Source organism: Mixophyes fleayi, chromosome 7, assembly GCF_038048845.1.
Source record: "Mixophyes fleayi isolate aMixFle1 chromosome 7, aMixFle1.hap1, whole genome shotgun sequence".
Taxonomy (NCBI): Eukaryota; Metazoa; Chordata; class Amphibia; order Anura; family Limnodynastidae; genus Mixophyes; species Mixophyes fleayi.
In genome coordinates, this window is record NC_134408.1 from 110,246,516 (window position 1) to 110,267,240 (window position 20,725).

The 20,725-nt window shown below is 39.2% G+C and overlaps 1 protein-coding gene across 2 annotated transcripts in view; it reads left to right on the top strand.

The window, feature by feature from the left end:
* Positions 1–20,725, top strand: part of SPAG16 (sperm associated antigen 16) — a 696,430-nt gene that overhangs the window by 461,947 nt on the left and 213,758 nt on the right. The window contains exons 15-16 of one of the 2 annotated variants that reach the window (XM_075180328.1): positions 3,672–3,798; positions 8,819–9,119. In XM_075180328.1, coding sequence (XP_075036429.1) covers positions 3,672–3,798; positions 8,819–8,880 — 189 coding nt within the window. In that variant the 3' untranslated portion in view covers positions 8,881–9,119. Of the gene's footprint in view, positions 1–3,671; positions 3,799–8,818; positions 9,120–20,725 lie in introns of those variants that run through there. The other variant, XM_075180327.1, reaches the window with a different exon arrangement.

Consider the following 20,725-nt stretch of genomic DNA (forward strand, 5'->3'; position numbering starts at 1 on the left):
GATAGGCAACATAAGCATGAGTGCCTCTGGCATCCCATTGCCTATTGGCGGTGACCAATACCAAGCTTGAAATATACAACCTTGCGTCATAGTATGTTTGACTCTGAGTGTAACACAGAGCAAACTGAAAAATGAGAAGGAGAGGCGGTATCGGCATCAGTACAGCACTAATAACTAACGCTGTGCATAATACTGGCATATTATTATTACTGGTGCTATGTATATTACTCGATGGATTAGTACTGATGGTTGCAATATGGGTATATTACTACTACAAGGGTTACTAGGCATGTTACTGCTACATGTCACACTCTTATGACAGGAAGGTTAGAATCACTTAAATATGGAGGATATTTTGGCTATCTAATATGGATACATTGAATAGTGACTATATAACATGGTGGTTCTGTAATATGTGGGCTATTATGGTGGTGTAATGTGTGACTCATTGTGAGTGGTATAATATGTAATATTGTAGTGTTTGTTACCATGTTGCTTTCTTTTTTAATCATATGACTTACAGTATTGTAGAAGTATATTTACATACGGGGTCTGATAACCATTAGCACCAAGCACAAGGTTTCCTGCTTCCTCTGTGGAGGTAAGAATGTCTACTTGTAATTATAACTGAGAGATGAATTAAGCCCAAGGAAAATCAATAGCTGAAGTGTGTTTTCATAACTTTGTGTCCCTCTCTAAGGAGTTAAAGTGAGCAGACAACATGAGCCTTGGGTACTCCCATTGATGTGTCACGGTAGGTGGTCACTTAGGCCACATTTAAAATTTCTCTGGCTGATGGTGTTCTGCCTCTAACCTGCAGGACAAGTTGCCTGCCCTTCTTCACTATTAATGGGGGTTCTGTATAGGCATTTTGGGTGCCAACACCTGCTTGGGGCGTGATTCTCTCTCTCTCTCCCTGGTTTTGGAGCTTCCTTGCAGGTGCCTTGGGTACCAACACCTGCTTGGGCGTGTTTTACTAGCACACTTTGTGGGACGGCTTTGGTTTGGGTTCCCATACCCTTTGGATTTTTCCTGGTGTGGAACTTTTTTCGCTGGTGCTTTGTGTGCTAACACCAGCTGGTTTAAAGTTTGTGTTTTACCGGCAAACATTGAGCAGTCGGCGGCCTATTATTGATGGATGCACATTGGTTTTATTTATGTAATGGTGACCCCACCTCCCTTTGAAGAGTCAGCTTTGGTTATGTTACAAGCACTACCCTATTGGGCAGATTTGTTGTTTGCGTTCCGTCAGCCTAGAAGGGACGCAAGTTCTCGGATGCTTGGGATAAAGGATACCTAAGTTAAGGATATGAGTGCACTCGATTGAAATGGATTCCCATGTATTGATATTGAGAGGGTAAATCACCCTCACTGTGATATTCGGAGCATTGGTCCTAGCTGAACTGCTTACCGTTTTTCTTTCACCATACAATGTAGGTGTTTTAATAAGCTCCTTTATTTGTCAAAGCGATATGTGGTGCCATTTATTATTAGTAGAGTGGTAAGAAGAGATGTGAAGAGGGGGACTGTATATTATGTAAGAACATCAACCGTTAAGCATTTTATTACTGAACTAGGGTCTTCTCCTGTTCTCATCTACCACTGTTCGAGCAACACTATACAGGGGATAGTAGTATTGGTTTTATATTAATTATGTTTATTTTTCTTTTCGTTCTCTTTTTGCACCTTAATCATTATCTACCATTTAGTTTACAAGTAAAAAATATTAGATGATGCAAAATACTTATCCATGTATTTGCACACCCCAAAAATAACTATATTTGGGTTAACACTGAAAAACCTCTTTGATAAAAAATTGTAGCCAATATGTGTTTAATGTGTTCACCTGGGCCAAAGTATATATAATCAGAACTTTGATAGTTCCTGGGGGCCCTGACTTTAGGAGATGGGTTGATTTAGTCAACAAAATATTGTGTCATGAGCTGTTTGTATATATTAGTATAAATACATAATCCTAATTCTTAAAAGTCTGGTCCAAACATATTGTGCCATGTTATACAAGGTATCAGTGAATCTGGGTGTTGAGTTATTTAAATACTTTTGTTTTATTCAGTTTGTCCTAAATTCTATTTCAATTTGCTAGCAATATAGATATATTGTATTTTGATATATGTAGTACATTCCTATTAAATTAATTTATTAAACTTGTATGTGATTCCTTTTATATTGTTTCTGAATGTATTTTATTAGCCCAATGTATAGTAAGTAATCTGTTTTATTTGGCCTTGTTGTGCATTATTGAAAACATTTCAATCAAGTAAACATAATGGAAAACAACACCTAGTTATTTACTGAGTGTGCTGGAAAGTACACAACCCCCAGTGTCCAGCATTCACAGAACAGGAGTGTGGCTTAGCAGTTTGGGAGAGTGACTTGTTCTGAACATCTATAAATATATAAAACACAAACAAAAGGGAGTAAATTAACAAATGGCAACTTTCAGATTCAAATTGGCTGGAGTCTGTTGCGCAATAAGGTGGAAATATCACCAATTTTGTCTAAATTGATTTTGAGACAGTGTTGAGACAACATGAGTAGATTGCCATGCAATGCTTATCTGACTGATCCTGTGGAAGAATATTAGGCAAAGAAAATGACAGTGCATCATGGACTATAATGACAAATGTGTATTTTATGTACCTTAAACTTTACAAGAAGAGGACTCAGTATGAAGCCTCAGAGCACCACCACAGACAAGGAAATAGATAAAGGCAAGATAATGGCGTCAGAGGTAGTAAGAGTAGGCAGCCAGATAGAGATGAACTAATGGAAGCAGGGACTTTATCCTTAAGGCCCAGAAGGGAAATAAGGAAGAGTGGTCAACTGTTTAAAATCAACAGAGATCAAGAAGGAAGAGAATTGAGCATAAAAAAAACAACTCTGCAGGGTTCGAAAACTAGGTTCTGAGTTCAGTTGGTGACTTTGGGGGGATATTTATATTAGGGCGAAAAACCCTATAGTCTGAAAACGTGTTTCACCAGAGATAAGCCTCCCCATGTAAAGCATGTACCTCTGCAATACTTATTCTGTTATCGCCAACTCAGGATGGCGATCACAGAGGAAAATTAATGAAAATATGCTTTATTCTTTGAATAAAACATTTTTCATGTGGTCAATATTTTTAAAATAGTTTTTTTTCATACTTTATTCTGTTTTCTTACAATTATTTTTTGGGACTGAAAGTACAAGTCAGGTAATTTCCAATGTGCATGTATGTACAGGCTAGCCAGGTCATGCATGCCCATATCTCCTCTGACTGGCCCAACAAAGTGGTGAAAAGTGCACTTGGCATAATAAATGTGGCATGGTTTAATCATTTATAGCACCAGACTACAATATTTTTTTACTGTCATTTTATTTGTGCTCTGTATTTTAAATTTACTATACCAGTGCTTTGGTGGCCACAGGAGAATTTTCCTGAAGAATTACTATATGGAATCACTCGTATGATGAAGATTAATATGTTTAATTTGTTTATCATGTTTATCACAAGAAAGCTGTTTTATAACTCATTAGCTGAAATGTGTTATTGTACCCATAAAGAATGCAAGTTTGACAGCTGCAGCTTTATTTCACAGGGTATTTTTTAAGACATCCATGTCAGCAGTTGCCTGAAATCTGTAAAAATTTAACAATTTTCTTTTTGGCAGGGAGATACCATTGCATCCTGTGATTCATATGGTGTTTTAAAGCTTTGGGATGTGCGGAAAGTGTCAGCGATGTTATCAATTGATGCTGGACCTCACCCAGGAAATCAGGTGGCCTTTGATCCGTCAGGTAAACACAAATACTTGGCTTTTCTGTGAAATGTAATATTAGATGCTTAACTACTGCTCTGTCAGATGAACCATCAAATCCTCAATGTTTGATGTGTAGGTATCGACCCACAGCACAGAGGAACACTGCATTTATAAGCAACACTGCTGTAGAATGGTGACAGAGTGAAATGTTTCATGTATTATATTTAAGCAATTGAATGCATTGTAGAGGATATGTCTGCAGCCAAATTAACATTTTTTTAACTTTTAAACAGTCATAAGTTATATAGCATGCAGGGCGAATCAGTTCCATAGTAGATACATTATAATAATGCATTATATATATCTATAATATAAATGTCTAGTGGCGTGTGTTAGTCTGTCTGTGTGTGTGTGGGAAAAAATAAAATCAAGCTGCAGCGCAACCTGCTGGGCGGAGTTATGCACTGACCTACTAAATTCTTAGTGTGTGTGGAAAAAAAAATTCAGAAAGGGCTGAAATTTGGTATACTAAGATGTTTTTAATTTGTTAATTTAATTTGTTAATTGTTAAAAGTGTTTATAAAGATTTTAAAAAAATATATATATATTTCTTGAAGGAGAAGTGACAGTTGGGAGTGGTTGGTGGTTGCCGGGGGTGACAGTGGGGAGTGGTTGGTGGTTGCCGGGGGTGACAGTTGGGAGTGGTTGGTGGTTGCCGGGGGTGACAGTTGGGAGTGGTTGGTGGTTGCCGGGGGTGACAGAGCGAGAGGAGTGTGATACTCAGGACCGCTGAGAGAGATCCCTGTGTCTGGATAGACATCTGGATAGATGTGGCGATGAAAATGAAGGATGAGGTGGGGACATGTGGACAAAACCACGTTAAAAAAGGGCGCTTACGTCGGGAAGTAACGCTCTTCCCCTGAGGAGGCCTGGGCTATGGCCCAAATGCATGACAAGAACCTTTTTAACACCTTAAGTAGCTTGATTTGACTAGAATGCATGAGTATCATGCACGGGTTAACTTGTATATGTATATGTGTGTGTGTGTATATATATATATATATATATATATATATATATATATATATATATATATATATATATATAAATAAAACAATCAGCCACAACATTAAAACCACCTGCCTACTATTGTGTAGGTCCCCCTTGTGCCACCAAACAGCTCTGACCCGTCGAGGCATATGACCTTTGGAGGTGTCCTGTGGTATCTGGCATTAAGACTTTAGCAGCAGATCCTTTATGTCCTGTAAGAAGCAAGGTGGGGCCTCTATGGCTCGGACTTGTTTTCACAGCACATCCCACAAATGCTCGATCGGATTGAAATCTGGGAAATCTGGAGGCCAAGTCAACACCTTGAACTCTGTCATGTTCCTCAAACCATTCCTGAATAATGTTTGCAGAGTGGCAGGGCGCATAATCCTGCTTAAAATGCCTAATGCCACCAGCTAATACTGTTGCCATTAAGGGGTGTACTTGGTCTGCGACAATGTTTAGGTAGTTGGTACGTGTCAAAGTAACATCCACATGAATACTAGGACCGAGCAGAACATTGCCAAGAGAATCACACTGCCTCCATTGGCTTGCCTTCTTCCCAGAGTGCATCCTGGTGTCATCTCTTCTCAGGTAAACGATGCACATGCACCCGGCAGTCCACATGGTGTAAAAGAAAATATGGTTTATCATACAAGACAACCTTCTTCCATTGCTTCATGGCTCAGCTCTGGTGCTCACGTGCCCATTGTAGCTGCTTTCAGTGGTGGACAGGGGTCAGCATGGGCACTCTAGCGGGGCTACGCAGCAAGCTATAATACACTGTGTGTTCTGAAACCTTTCTATCAAAACCAGAATTAACTTTTTCAGCAATTTGTGCTATCTTAGCTATTCTGTGGGATTGGACCAGACAGGCTAGTCTTCGCTCCCCATGTGCATCAACGAGTCTTGGGCACCCATGACCCTGTCACCGACTGTTCTTACTTGTATCACTTTTGGTAGGTACTAACCATTGCATACCGTAAACACCCCACAAGACCTGCTGTTTTGGAGATTGTCTGACCGAGTCGTCTAGCCATCACAATTTGGCCCATGTCAAAGTTGCTCAGATCTTTACGCTTGTCAATTTTTCCTGCATCCGAACATCAACTTGAAGAACTGAATGTTTACTTGTTGTCTAATATATTCCACCCCTTGACAGGTGACATAGTCAGGCCCGGCGCTCCCATTAGGCAAGGTTAGGCACTTGCCTAGGGCGCCGGGCTCTGGAGGGCGCCACAGAATTCTAAAATATTTTAAAACTGTGCGGCGACCGCTGACCATACCTGTCACGGCCGCCGCACTGCATTCAGATGCACGGGGAGGGGGGGAAGAGGCTACTTTGTCACCACCGCCGCATCTCTGTTCCGTCTCCTCCCCTCCACTTACTAGTGTCAGTGAGTGGAGGGGAGGAGACGGAGCAGAGAGGTGGCGGTGGTGAGACAAGGTAAGGAGAGGAGGGAGGAGGGCGGCGATTTTTTAAAAATGCCTAGGGCGCCGTGGACCCTAGCACCGGCCCTGGCCATAGTAACAAGATAATGTTATTCAATTCGCTTGTCAGTGGTTTTAATGTTGTGGCTGATCAGTGTATACTGTAGATTTGATCATGGATAATACTATATTCATCTATTTTTTTTTTTACTAGAATTATTACCTTTTACTGGTGAGGGTAAACTAAAGCTTGTTTTTCATATTAAGCTCACATGTAAAATAGAGCGGTGTAGCTTTGAGAGCCATGAAGCTTCATTCTGGATTTGATCATCTACACACAAATCATCTCAGTAGATAGCCATGGTCATAAATGTCATGCACAATAGCATATTACAGGTGGAATCAAACCACACAACACAACAGCCACATGAAAAAGAGATCAATCCAGGCACTCCATCAGCAGATTTTATGTATAAATTCCTGTCTTAACTATACTGACCACATCTATCATTGTAGATTTGGCCTTTCATAACAGACATGTCCACAAACCGCACCAAATATTGGAAAAAGAAACACTGTTGTTATAATCATCTGTCAACCTTGATGGGTGAGGTTTATTGATGACCCGAGTGCTACTGTCCACAGCAAAAAGCACTGAACAATGAAAACATTCTAATACACACAGATGTGTGTGTGTGTTATATTACATTCCTATGCTGGGCATATATGGTGCGATTTTATCACTAGGCCTTCTTGCCAAATGACCCCACACAGAGCTGGTCAAATAGCACAGATCTGGTTGTCAGGCATTGCACTGAGCAACCAGATTGCATTGTGTGTCTGTCTACCATATCTTACCTCCACATACAGGTTGACCAGTGACTTCACACACATGGCAATGCTGATCATGGGCCAAGCTGCTCCTGACATATCAGTCTCAATGTCACTGTACGGATGGGACCAGATATGGCACAAAGCAAAAAATCCAAATGAACTGTGTGCACGTTTTGTGGTTGTAAATCAGCTTTTCAGGCAATGTTGAGCCATATAATTCACGCCAGGAATAACAGTTAAACAATAGATTATGGATGTCCTTTGTGATGACATTTAGAATGTGAGATATTCTTGGCTTCATAGATTGAGATTACTGTTGATATGAAGACACTGCCACTATTGAGATATATTTGTCGTATAAGGCAGCTTTCAGTGCCCCACACAGTATAATATGAATACAGGTTACACAGATATGTATTTCATCATTAATGCAGTTAAAAGTGTTGCAGTATAATGCGATCTAATGTCATAGAGCTGTAACTCAAACTTTAGTGCCTAGGGCAAAAAAGAAAAGTGCTACACCCTTGCCTTCAACTTTAACCAAAGTAGCCTTTAATATTAATTTGCCTCTGCCCCCCACCTGGTTGCCCCTCTCTTGCACTCCTAGATACAGCCATGCACCGTCAGCAAAGTGTTCTCACCATCTACATTTTGGTAATATGTGACAAATGAAAATAATCTCACCATACAAAATGTAATAGTGCGTAGTGCTCTCTTTTATTTCGTACAAGGGTTACACGTAGTTTTCTACCCAACTACTGCTAACTTGTCTAATGCAAACTCATTTTATTTTATTTTTTTTCCTCTTAAGTTTTCTTCCTGCTGTACTTCCCGATTGGTCTTTAAACACAACCAGAGAAATAGAAGAAATGTAACCGCTGAAAAATATTATTTCCCTTCATGCTCAGTATTTCAGATGTAAAGATTTGGCTTCATGTCACAAATTCCGACTGAAGAGGTTGTAAAATTTGACCCAGTGGTTTGCAGCCAGATACTGGGAATATAAAAGACTCTTGAGGCTTTTTAGAATCACGAAAACAGATTCTTAAGCCTGCTGTCTGAAAATCGTGTGCATTTAGTTATAAATCAGTGTCTGAACCTTGTATACTTGTGGTGTAACTAAACGCCAGAATATTTTTCATGCTCTTGTTTATTGCCTCTGGTAGTTAATGCATTTGGTTTCAGTTTCATCATTACCTAGTGCTGATTAATATCATGCTTCCAATGTCCCTAGCTTGCTGCTGGCTTCACGTACGCAAGTCAAACACAGTTAAAGAACAAATACCATAAAATCCTACTGCAAAACAACATGCAATAAATTTCATTCCTCTGTTATTATTAGATGCCAAACAAGGCTGATATTTCACTGTCGATCAATCAGAGAATAACTACCTTGTACGAACGCAGTCTCATTACATTTTTTTATGTAAAAATTCCGGCACTTTTTATTAACAGAACAACCTGTTATTTCGAGCGACATAAAAAAAATATAATTCATTTTCTAACTTTATGTTTGTCCAGGAGTCTCATATATCATAAGAGCACAGACTGAATGATAGTGGTGTATAACTGTAGCATTATGGGTAGTTTACATCATCTCAATGTAAAGAGTTTGGAGCCTGCCTTCTCCGCCATGGCAGGATAATGTGACTCTGCTGTACGATTTTTCACTTTGCTTTTATTTTCCACCTCTATAAGCTGTGAATTAAATTACATTTGAATATTTGTTTTAAATTTAATTTCAGATAAACATTGCAAGCACTTATCTCGAGGGCTCACTGGAAAGCTTCACATCCAGAGCCAGTAATGCACTGTTTGCTGTGGATGCTGAACGAAAAATACACATCCATTTAACTGCAGCTTCTATTAAAGGATTACCCCATTTATGAAATCAACCTTCTCAGATTAAAAGTGATGAATATCTTTTCAATTTTCTGTTGGCACCCTGGTGCACAATTACATTAAAATAGCCTGAAAAATACCTGAAGCTCCAGTTGGCTAAAATTCACTCGGCATTTAAGGTAGAAAGCAATATTTTTTCCGACAGAAGAATAGAATAAGAGAGACATAGATGAAACCATACCTTGGTGTCTTCTTTAAACCCTATGCTGTGTTTTTCGGTAACTAGGCCAGTTTTCACATTTTTGTATGCACCAATAACACTAGTTCGCTGCAGACTCCCAAACCACAGATTATCTCAACGTAGACATACCATTGTATTTATAATCATAGTAGTCCAAATTCTGTGTTCCACACTATGCTTCTGCAAATGTTTGTCAAGAATATTTTTTTTTAATCCAAATTACACAAAAAGCTTAGTTGCATATGAAAATCTCATACATACACAATGTAAAATACAAATACCTACCAAATGTAAAACTTTAAAGTGTGTAGCGTTCATAAATACCACATCCAGTTTTAAAAGTATGAGCTGTTTCAAAGCAATCAAAACCATCGGCGTGCAAAATCTTAAGTAGGCCGTAATCCTCTCGTTTGCCGTTTTCACATTGTGTTGCCCTAAAATTATACCTCAAAATGAATTATGTAACTTCATTTATAGGACGTCTGAATAAGTTAAATTGAGGTTTTGTATATGGTGGTGGATATGGATATCTGTGTGGATTTGTGTCATATTTTTACTTTTTATTTCATTTTTATTTCTGTATTTTTTATTCTCCCTATTATCAGAGCCACAATTTTACAGGATCATATTCTTTTTATTTATTTTATGTTCTTATCACTATCACAAGAGGACAAAATTGCCTCTCATGTGATAGTGTAAATAGGGTATGAGTGAGCAAAAATGTTCTGTGATGAGTCCAGGGAGTGATTCATTGTCCATTGACCCATGGGGCCAAGATCTACATTCCCACAAAACTGTCATGAAGGCAACAACTACTGGTTCAGGGAGTGATCAGATAAGCAGAAGGTAAAAAATGTTCATCCGAAAACCCGGAGCAGAAACATTCATGATCCGAGTCCCAACAACCATAAATAAGAATGCCCTTCTGCACTTTTGTGTTTACTGAAAGAATACCCAGAAATGTTCACTTCTGGAGGTCGAACAGATGTAATGATTGGGAACTGCAGATGGTAGCTACACAGGATGTAACTTGTGGGCTGACCCAATAGTCATATAATTTCAGCCTATCAGATCACTAGGAATCAGTGCTGTCAGAAGACACTTGTTCCTAATTGATAGCCTGCATTATCATGAATTTTGGTTCAGACAATTAAATGGCTGCCTCCAATATGTGTAGGTGTCAGGTCTACTTTAAATATGTATTCACATCCAGAAAAGCGTATTTTTTTAGCACATCTGTTGAATATCAGAACTTCATGAATCAACCTGTATCAATTCATAAGGTTGTGATATTTCTAGAGAGCCTTCTTTATGATTGTAGCCAACTCATTTGTATTTAGACCTGTTTATTTTAACTTATCCTTCTTTAATATTTTAAAAAATAGAACCATCTATTTTCATTGTAGTTCTTTTAATTTATTTCTCTGTTAACATAGATCATTTGAAGTAAGTCCAAGAGGCACTGAACTTTATCACCTCTTCAGATATTTTAGTGTACAGGCAGCATCTCTTTCACATTAAGGGGTCTATGTGTCAAGACCCTTACAAAAGTAAAAGTAATTTTGTATGGCTGATTATCGCAGCGATAGAAAATCTTCTCTCGCCAGCATTTATCAATAAATTGAAATGCTGAGCTCCCTGGTGATACTGCTCGGAGCGATAATAGGGGCCTAAGCACTTGCCAGGCGCACTTGCCAGGCCCACTGCAGGCCCTCTCTGCATGCGTAAGCCTGGCTGGAATGTAAGCCTGGTGTTGGACTTCCAGTTCTAGCTTTGTTACAATAACAAATAATAAAGTAAAAAAAAAAAAAAAGAGAAATAACTTTATTGAGCAAACAAAGGAATAAATGGTTTATTTTGAAAATAAAGCATTTTTCCTGCAATGACCCCGGGCCATCCTGAGAGGGCGACAGCAGTGGTACTTGTACCAACGCGGTCCATGATAAATAGGCTTCCTCATACTTTGCATGGGGAAGCTTCATAACAGACCCCAGACAATACCTGCCAATAGCCTTCACTGACTTTAGGGGCTTTGCTAAAAAGGGAAAATGCCGAAATCTAGATTTAGAGTTTTATGTCATAAATAGATCCATAGTTAGCGAAAAGAAAACCATTTGAAATGAAAGTGCATTTTCTGAAAAATATGAACAGTTCCTCATGCATCGAATAACGTCCCCCTACTTTGGTAGTTCTTCCTGGTTTCATATAACATTATGTATGTAAGTGAATTTTTGGCCCCATTCAATAAATTGATTTGCTGATATTGATGTGGAGCAGCTATGAATTTCCATCAGGGTTTCATGATCTGTCAAGAATGGTACCTGCGGAAAAAGCCATAGTGATATGGTAGTAAAAGATGAAATTGCCTTAGTGATAGGGTAATAAAATATGAAAATGTTTGCATTGACTGGATTATTCCAAAAAAGTAAGGTTTACTTAAAAAAATATATATATATATTTCATGATATATCCTTGGCACCATGGTTCGCTTTGCTGCCTGTTTTTGCTTCTGTCTTTGAGGACTATTTGTGTGGAATTTGGGTTTCTTCTGGGTGCTCCAATCTCCTCCCACAGTCCAAAGACATAGTGGTTGGTTGTTTGGCTTCTAACTAAATTGTGCCTGGTGTGTTTGGTATTTGTGTGCACATGGGAAGGATATTAGATTGTAGGCTTCGCTGGGCAGGGACTGATGTGCTTTAATAAAATTATCTGATTGTACAGTCCTGCGAAACATAACTAAACGGAAATATTTTTCATTAAGTGCTACAAATGCTTACAAAGCACGTGAGCTACCTATAATTAGTAAGGCTTGCTTTTAATGGAATTTGATGTGTTTCACTCCATACATATTTATTAAGATTGGTGTACACTTTTTCACTGTTTAATAAATTATAACCTTAGTCTGAAAATGAATCATTAATAATTTAATGTAACTAAAAAAACAAATCCGCTATATCCTCTGCTAATTATTCTATAACATATCCCATCTCTCCTTTTACCATATTACCATATTGACTCATCCAGCACTCTGCACAATGGTCTTCACATTACAGGAATGGGCTATTCAGCTTAGAATGAGCCATTAAATGAGTTTGGTGCTGCGCCAAGGACAATTTGTTTAGAGAGAGGTCCTTCAAATGAGATCAGTGTTTAGTGCCATTTAATGCCTGTTAAGGGTTCAGTCCAGCTATATGATATCTAAATATATATTTTTATGTTGACCTGCACTTCTAATAAGCACTTTAAAATGTTCTCCAGTGCTCCCCTACCGTATGTTCTCAGTCTGAAGCCTTCTGAGAAATGTCCTTTTAATCTTTTGTGCTTTTATCATTATTATACTATTTTCTAATCCACCCATAGAATGTTAATTTTGTTATATGTTTTTATAAATTAACTTTATTTTCAATGGGAATCCTTAATTCAAGCTCACTTCAATTTTTTATTTTTTTTTAAATAAGTTTTTACTGGGTTTTAATAACATAAACAGGTTATAGATGCAGATTCACAACACTGAATGATCAGCTATTGGCAATAACAGAATGAAATCATGGCACCAGGCAACGATATGCTAAGAAACCTAGAAAAGGGATATATCAAACCATACGTATAGCTGCTCATAACCTCATATAACACGTAGACAAAGGGAAAGATGGGAGAGGTGATCACATTGGGGAGGGGGGGGAGGAAATAAGCAAAAAATCCTCACTCAAGACCTTAGTTTAGTGCACTGCTACCCCAACAATACCTAAGACAAACCTATATAGCCCTCCTTATCAAGCCAATATTCGGATGCTAAATAGGAACCAATCCAATCAATTAGTCCCATCTGAGAACGGGATTCTGGAGAGTCTAAAAGGTTTAACCATGGACCCCAAATGGCATAATACATTTCGAAGGAATCTGTGGCTGAAAGGTGCATCTCATCCATAACCCTATAATGTTCCAATCTATTAGACCAGTCTTGAATACTCGGAGGCGTAGTTGATCTCGATTTCACTGTCTTAGCAGCCGAGATTATTAATTTTAAAAGAGATTTTTTGAAGCGTGATAGAGGCATATCCACTTTATTTAATAGCCAGAACACCGGATTGTTGGGTATACTTTGACCTAGCAACTTCCGCGTGGTGCTCACCACCTGGGACTAGAAAGTTTGCAACATGGGGCAATCCCACCAGATATGCAAAACAGAACCAAATCCCTGGTTACATCTCCAACAGGTGTCGGGCACCCCGCAGAAGGCCCTCGCCAGATGAGCCGGGCATCTATACCACCTGGTAAGTACCTTATAGTGTGTTTCTAGAATTGAAACTTTAGGAGAACACGCATGAGCTGCCTGGAAGATTTTGGACTAGTCCGTCTCCTGTAACTCAACGCCTAGTTCTCTCTCCCATTCTGAAATAAATTTCGGGGGAGACGCAAATAGATGTTCCACAAAAAACTTATATATGGCTGAGAGGGAATGTGAAGGACAGGGTGACCTGCAACACAGGGATTCAAAAAACCATTAAGCTCCTAGAAGTGTATTGTTTTGGAAGACCTGACGACAGGAGGTGTTTAATCTGCAAGTATCTCCAAATCTCTATAGTAGGCAAATCCCATTTGGATTGGATCTCTGTAATTGAGAGAACCCCCGTAGCACCCACCAACTGGCTGACACGATGAATCCCTGCTTGAGACCATTGTTTGAAAGCTAACGGAGTAGTTCCAGGAGGGAACATTGGGTTATTAAATGCTCACTTCATTTTTTAATGACAAAATCCTAATAGGGTTTGCCCCTCAAATTAATAACTCTCTTTCCCTCAGACCCATCCATGACCACCCCATAACAGATATCTTTCCTGTATTCCAGCACTCAACAAGTATTTTATGGACACTGTACTCCACACAGCTCCCTGTCTCCATCACTTTTCCATACACCTTTCCTGCTTCATTAATGGGCTGTGGTACTACAGTTCATAGCATTTTATTGTCAGCGGATTGCAGTCACATTCTACAGACCAGTTCAATGCTTTTCATTCAGCTTTTGGACTGAGCAATGTTCAGATGCCAAATCAGCATTGAAAAGTGTAGGAAAGATGTAAGCCAATAAAATAATATCCATTATGGGTGGCAATGTAATGGGATGGATGGAGGGGTGGTTATTTTTATGGCAAAACCCTTTAATTGAGAATTAAAACTTGAGAATTAAAGAAAAATAAATTATAATTTCTATGTTGTATTCTGATTATTATTGGAAACAATGCAGGATAAACTGCTGTAGTGCAGTATTGATAAAATTAGTATGTGAATTAGTGTAATATTAGCATTGAGAATTATTTCTAGTCATTAATTTTCTAAACAAGGCTATTACATACCTCCCAACAGTGGAGTCCTGCAAAGCAGGACAGTCGATGAAAGGGGGCATGTCTGCATCCCAATGGGGGATGTGTCTACACCCCTGGGGGAGTGCACTACAGCTTACCACTCTGATAGCACTAGGCTGCCCCTTTACGTCCCCCCCTATCCACAAAATACACTTTCATTGCCTTGCGCACTGCTGATTTACCTCCCACCATTCTGGCCCAAGCGAGGTAAAGCTGTCCTGCTCGAGACAGTTGGGGGGTATGTTATAACATATATAATACACAAGTGATGTGTATACTTATGAAAGCTTGTAAATAATATCCGCATAAACACAGAGTTCTGATGTCATCACTTCAGTGTTCATTAGGATAAAGTGCCTACTATATTGAATAATTAGTTGTAATGTGCAGTACTTGGCCGAGCGTTTTACATTTATGTGGTCACAGAACGCATTCAGCAAAATGGTTGCTCATTCCCTTTCATACGTACCAAAAATATTTATCTAATTGCGACTATATTATTGGCAACCATATTATATGACACAATTCTACATTCAAGGCAGGAAAATAACATGCAAGGCAACTTGCATCTAGTTGAATTGCCCTTTATGACTTGGTAAATTAAGGTATCTTTTATGAAATTATTAAAGCATGACAGGATTATTTTTCTGAATATTAAATTCAATTCATACTCTCCATTCTTACACTGTAGTCGTTATAAGTTAATATTTGTTGAAAAGGAGTATTTTAAATGAAGAGAGAATTAATGGGTATTTGCAGTGTTTCCAGGCCTCCCATACCAGTATGGGACATAACCTGCACGGACTCACAGCAAAGCATCTCTGGGAAATATTTTAAGATGTTGTCAACTCAGACACACCCATATAGAGGGATGTTCCGTCGCCCAGAACGCCCCGCACACTCATTATTCAGGCAGGGTGTGCCATTACCACTGAGGTTGCTTTTTAGAGATGAGCAGAATTTTAAAACTGTTCAATGAAATATCTAACTTGCTTTCACATTTGGCCGTAAAAGTTTGCACTAGTGGAGTTTGCTTTAATTGTTCTCAGTCCTACACGAACCACACCATATATCTGAATGAACTGACGTCTGCTATCCCAGCTCTATTCTTAGACTGGAAATTATGCAAAATGTAAATTTACAGACACAGTGCAGAATGGCGCTCAAAGATTGTATGTCTGGATCTTCGCTCTGAGCAATGGCCTGTTCCACCATAAAACTCAGCTTGATCAAAATTGCAATGCAATCTTCTTTCCTTCAATGACAATTGTCTTCACGCATGTGCACGAATGTTGCATGACTTCAGAGTATTACTGCTCATGTGTGGGGCACAGAGGCCAGGACAGCAATGTTAGTTTTGTTTGTAAAAGAATGTTGCTGCCCCCCTATTTTACATTAAATCATTTTATTAAGAGGTACAAACTATATGGCATAAAAATATATTAAAGCCTGGAAGGTTTCCATGCATGTCTGCCTCTATTTTTTTGGAAATAAATATTTACACACCACCGAGCAAATAAATAATCATCATGTACCTTATGGGGACATGGCATTTTCTTCCAGAAACTAAACTAGGTATGAAAACATTGTCGCTCATACCGTGACAAACTGATGAATAGGCCCATGAGGGAAGAATTGTTTATACGGCAATGACGTGCCTGGGAGTGAGGTAAAAGTGCCCCCAGACATCTCTGAGGCCTATGCCTCTGATATTTAAATTGTTTTTTTTTTTCTTCCCTTGCGTGTATTGACAGAATGATGTGAAATCCTCATTTACCAAGGCTGGAATTAATTAACTCTTGCTTTAAACATTTTTTCCTCAGTGTTGTTTAATAAAAGGAAGAGTTCCTATCATTTGCTTTGAAAGTTGCAGCACTGCATCTGAAGCCTGGCTTAAATACAAGTGTTTAATCTTCTAATTAGTTCCCTCCTGTCGGCAATCAGTTAGATGCTGAGCATCCTTGAAGGTCAGTTTGTCCTTCCTTCGTTGAATCTCTTAAAGAGCCTTGGCCAGTATCAGTACCTGGAGAGTTGCCTGCTCAGAGATTCAGCTGCTCGGACATATAGTTCGCATTTTGGAAGTTAATGTGAATAGTTAGAGCCTGGACAGCGGAGGTCATTGGCACCAGAATTATTCCTTACATATGTATACAGCTGGTCCGCTTTCAGCTCAGTAAATTCAAACGCCAGGTGCACCTTCTGCTAAATGTCATTTAGAGTATAGCAAACCTGTAAGATCTTGATACTTTTGACATGTCAAAATAAATGTATTTTCCCTAAGGGGCAATGCTAGTTCTTTGCCCCAAGTTTTATGCCCTCTGTGTCAGTAGTAGTGTCATTTAAATTAACTGAATACTCTATTTGTAGTAGCAGATAGATACTAGGGGCCTGATTCATTAAGGATCTTAACTTGAGAAACTTATTATTTCAGTCTCCTGGACAAAACCATGTTACAATGCAAGGGGTGTAAATTAGTATTCTGTTTTGCACATAAGTTAAATACTGACTGTTTTTTCCTGTAGCACACAAATACTTGATAGCTTATTTGTACACTGAAATGTAAAGTTAATATTTGTGTGCTACATGAAAAAACAGTCATTATTTAACTTATGTGCAAAACAGAATAGTAATTTGTACCCCTTGCATTGTAACAAGGTTTAGTCCAGGAGACTGAAATAATAAGTTTCTCAAGTTAAGATCCTTAATGAATCAGGCCCTAGATGCTTCACATACCTTGTTAGAATGTTTTGGTACGCCCTATGATCCGATGTGCTATGTACAGTGTTTTACATGTTAAGCAAGCAGCTAGTACTAGCTTCCCTGATATGTATTGTATCATTGTTTTCTGTACCTATTTGATTTTCATTTATCAAATATTTATTGATATGTAATGACCGTTCTACTTTGTACTGAATAATTCATAAGGTCTAATATTAGCTCCAACCCTGGCCTCCATAGCGCAAAACGGTATCAGGATGCCTGTTGGGAGTTTCACGTTGCACAAGATCCCTTTAGAAAGACCATTTTCTTCAGTTCTGAATACTACATTTTGGGGAAGCACATGGCATAGTGGTTAGCATTGCTGATTCACAGCGCTGGGGTGTGTATGTCATAGTTGCCTTCTCTCCCAGAATGCCCTTACAGTCACCATGCCCCTCCCTTGCTGTGTAATGCCATGAATCACTGCTATCATATGGTGTCACCACGCTCCATCCTGGACTTGTCACCTTCTCTTCCCTCCAGGATCTCCCGAAGGGGATGTTATAACAGTCAGCAAGTGTGTAATAAGTCAACAGGTAACCGGAAATTATTTGTTGTTGAAGCAGCAACTCCTCCACTGCTCCCTTCTGCTGGATACTAGAAACGGATAGACTTTTTTGGGAAGTTATTTTTCCAAACAAACAATGTCTATGCTTTACATGACACAAAGCACCAGAAGTAATTTCCTTGTTTGTAGTTTTAATCTATGATGGAATTGTGTTCTCCCCGAGTGACCAGCAAAACTAACCATTTATGAACCAATTTGCTACATATGGTGTGTGAAATCATGCTGCTGGTGTTCTGTTATCATAATGTGAGGTATAATGGCCTGTTGTATGGTGGTCCAATTTCAATGAGGTCTGTGACCTGGCACTTTTCTCAATATGTAATGAGCATCCTGGACTCTACAATATATTAAATCCGCTACCACTAGCCTACTTCAATAAATACGTGCTTGCTTTCTAGTATATACCTAAACATTTTTTTTGTCTTGCTAACTACAAATTAGCTCTCTACACGACATAGAATGCATTTAGGACATGTTAATTGTACCTACATTATATAGTAAAATAAATGAACTGTGCTAGGCATCTCTCCCCAGATCTAAAATGCCCAATTAACTGGCTCAGAATGTTCCATGTATCATTATTTTGAATTGATTAAAGGAACTATTCATTCTGCTTGGAGATTTCGTATTGCTGCTAAAGGATTAATCTCTGACCTTTTCCAAACTCTGCTAAGTGTGTTCATTCTGATTGTCACAAATTCCACATTAATGTTGCCTGTGAATTCCGTTCAGAGGCAGTGTTGTGTCTGCTATATAGGGATAGATAGACACATGTAAAGGTGGAACAACAGGGGTGCAGTGACTACAGGGCCCAGATGTGATCTGATGACCCCGCTCTCCCCCGCTCTGCTCTCACCAGAGTGAAGGCCTCTTCTGGGGCATCACATGCACAGTGGGCACAATGCATCGGATCACTCATGCTCAGAAAAGGCCACACACTCTGCTCTTTTAAGCAGAGTGGAGGGTCCAGCAGGGTAGAGAGTCATGGCCGGACTCCTGCCCAAATTTTGATAAGGGGCTTGGAGATGCAGTGTTCCTCTCTAGGACTGGGTTTGAGTGAGGGTGGTATATCGCCATTTGGTTTTAGATTCTTCTGTGAGAAGAGTTGGACTTGGAACCTACTGGGATCACAAGCACAAAGCTGCTGTTAGCAAAGTCAGTGGACTGCCACTGACCGTACAGCACCAGCAGGCAGCATGCAGCCTACAGTTATTGGAATAGTATGGCCTTGTGCACACACATGGGTGTGTTTATATCTTTGTTTTTAACAAAGCCTCCCTAGTGTATTCTTATAGCTTCTCTACAGAATAATGTAAATACATAGTTTTGTACTATACATTTAGTGAGTGCACCCTCAATTAAATTTTACCAAGCATTAACATTAGCGAACACTGTATGCAATGTCAAAATGTATGTGAAGCAGAGAGAAGGAAGCCAGCTCCTTTTGGTTATATGTATTTTTTCAACTATAAACATCAAAGTGTGTGCATTGAATGCATAATATGAACACCTGTCTATACCAGCCCAAATATACAGTGCTAGGCAATTTGCTACCTGTCCAACTGGTGCTATGTCCAATTTAAAAGTAGTGTCCAGATTTCAGGAGTCTTATATACCCTAAGATATTATTTCTGCTGGCTGAGCATTGTATTTTATGTGGCAATGCAATAGCATTTACTACTGTATGGTTTGCCATTCTTATTGGGTGATGTTCTGTGATGGGAGGAGCAGTATGATCCAAGCCCGGCCTCCTCTCCATTCATTGGCTTGCTTCCAGCACAGTGCAAGACTCCGTTTGTTCATAGGGGGGTATTCAATTGTTGCTCCGGCCGCCGGAAGAACGAGCGCGTTAAAACTATTACCGTTTATACGGTAATTACTCGCTGAATTTCATCCCTCAGCTCCCTGAGCTGCGAGATGAATTTCAGCGAGTAAACTACAGTATTAACGTTTTTTTACGCGCAAGTTTACCGTATAAACGGTAATAGTTTTAACGCGCTCATTTTTTTCCGGTCCGGAGCAACAATTGAATACCCCCCATAGAATGTGAGTGCTAGTTTCTCTATATTATGGGAACATCCATGTACATGACATATTACCCTTTGGGTATATCTGCTGTAAGCTAAATAGGGGATGGCATTTGTATTGAGAATTCTAAATAGGATCCTATTATATATTTGGTCAAACTGCACAAAATGATCTGGCTATAGATATGTATGCAGGCAGAAAAGAATAATAGCCGATGCAGTCAAATTTAGAAGGGTTTAGTTTTATTGTGTTTGTATTTTTACATAATAGGTGTAATCTAGCCTGCGTGTGTAGTCAGTGTGAAATGTTTTTGGATGGCATTTCTATTTTTATATGTCTGTCTACAACTGTTCTACTACAATATAAATTAGCAATTTTTACCTGCAATATGTAATGTTGCCAAATAATCCCATAGTATTAGAACAGACATATTTCCCAACTTTTTTTTACCTCCCCCTCGTGAAGATCATACAGGGAAGGTCCAAGTGGCAAGCTTTGCATTATTATGGCCTTGCCCCTCCCCGCTGCAGAGTTTCAGAGAGCGCCCTGAAATTCCAAAGTCTCCCAGATATTCCCGGGAGAGTAGGCAGGTATGGAATAAAATACAGTAAAATAGATATAAGATTATAAGCTTACATCATGGTATGAAGAAAACCCCCACCCAACTCATGTTTAGCCGATCTGGTTTTTGTTTCAGGATAAAGCGAGAACCCCTTTGTTATATGTTTAATTTTACCCGGACGTAGTGTCGGACTGGGGCATGAAGGGCCCATCGGGGGACTGCAATGCTAGCGGGGCCAGCCATCATAGAGGCGAGACCAGACACTAGAGTGGGAGTGGTCAGCCCTCG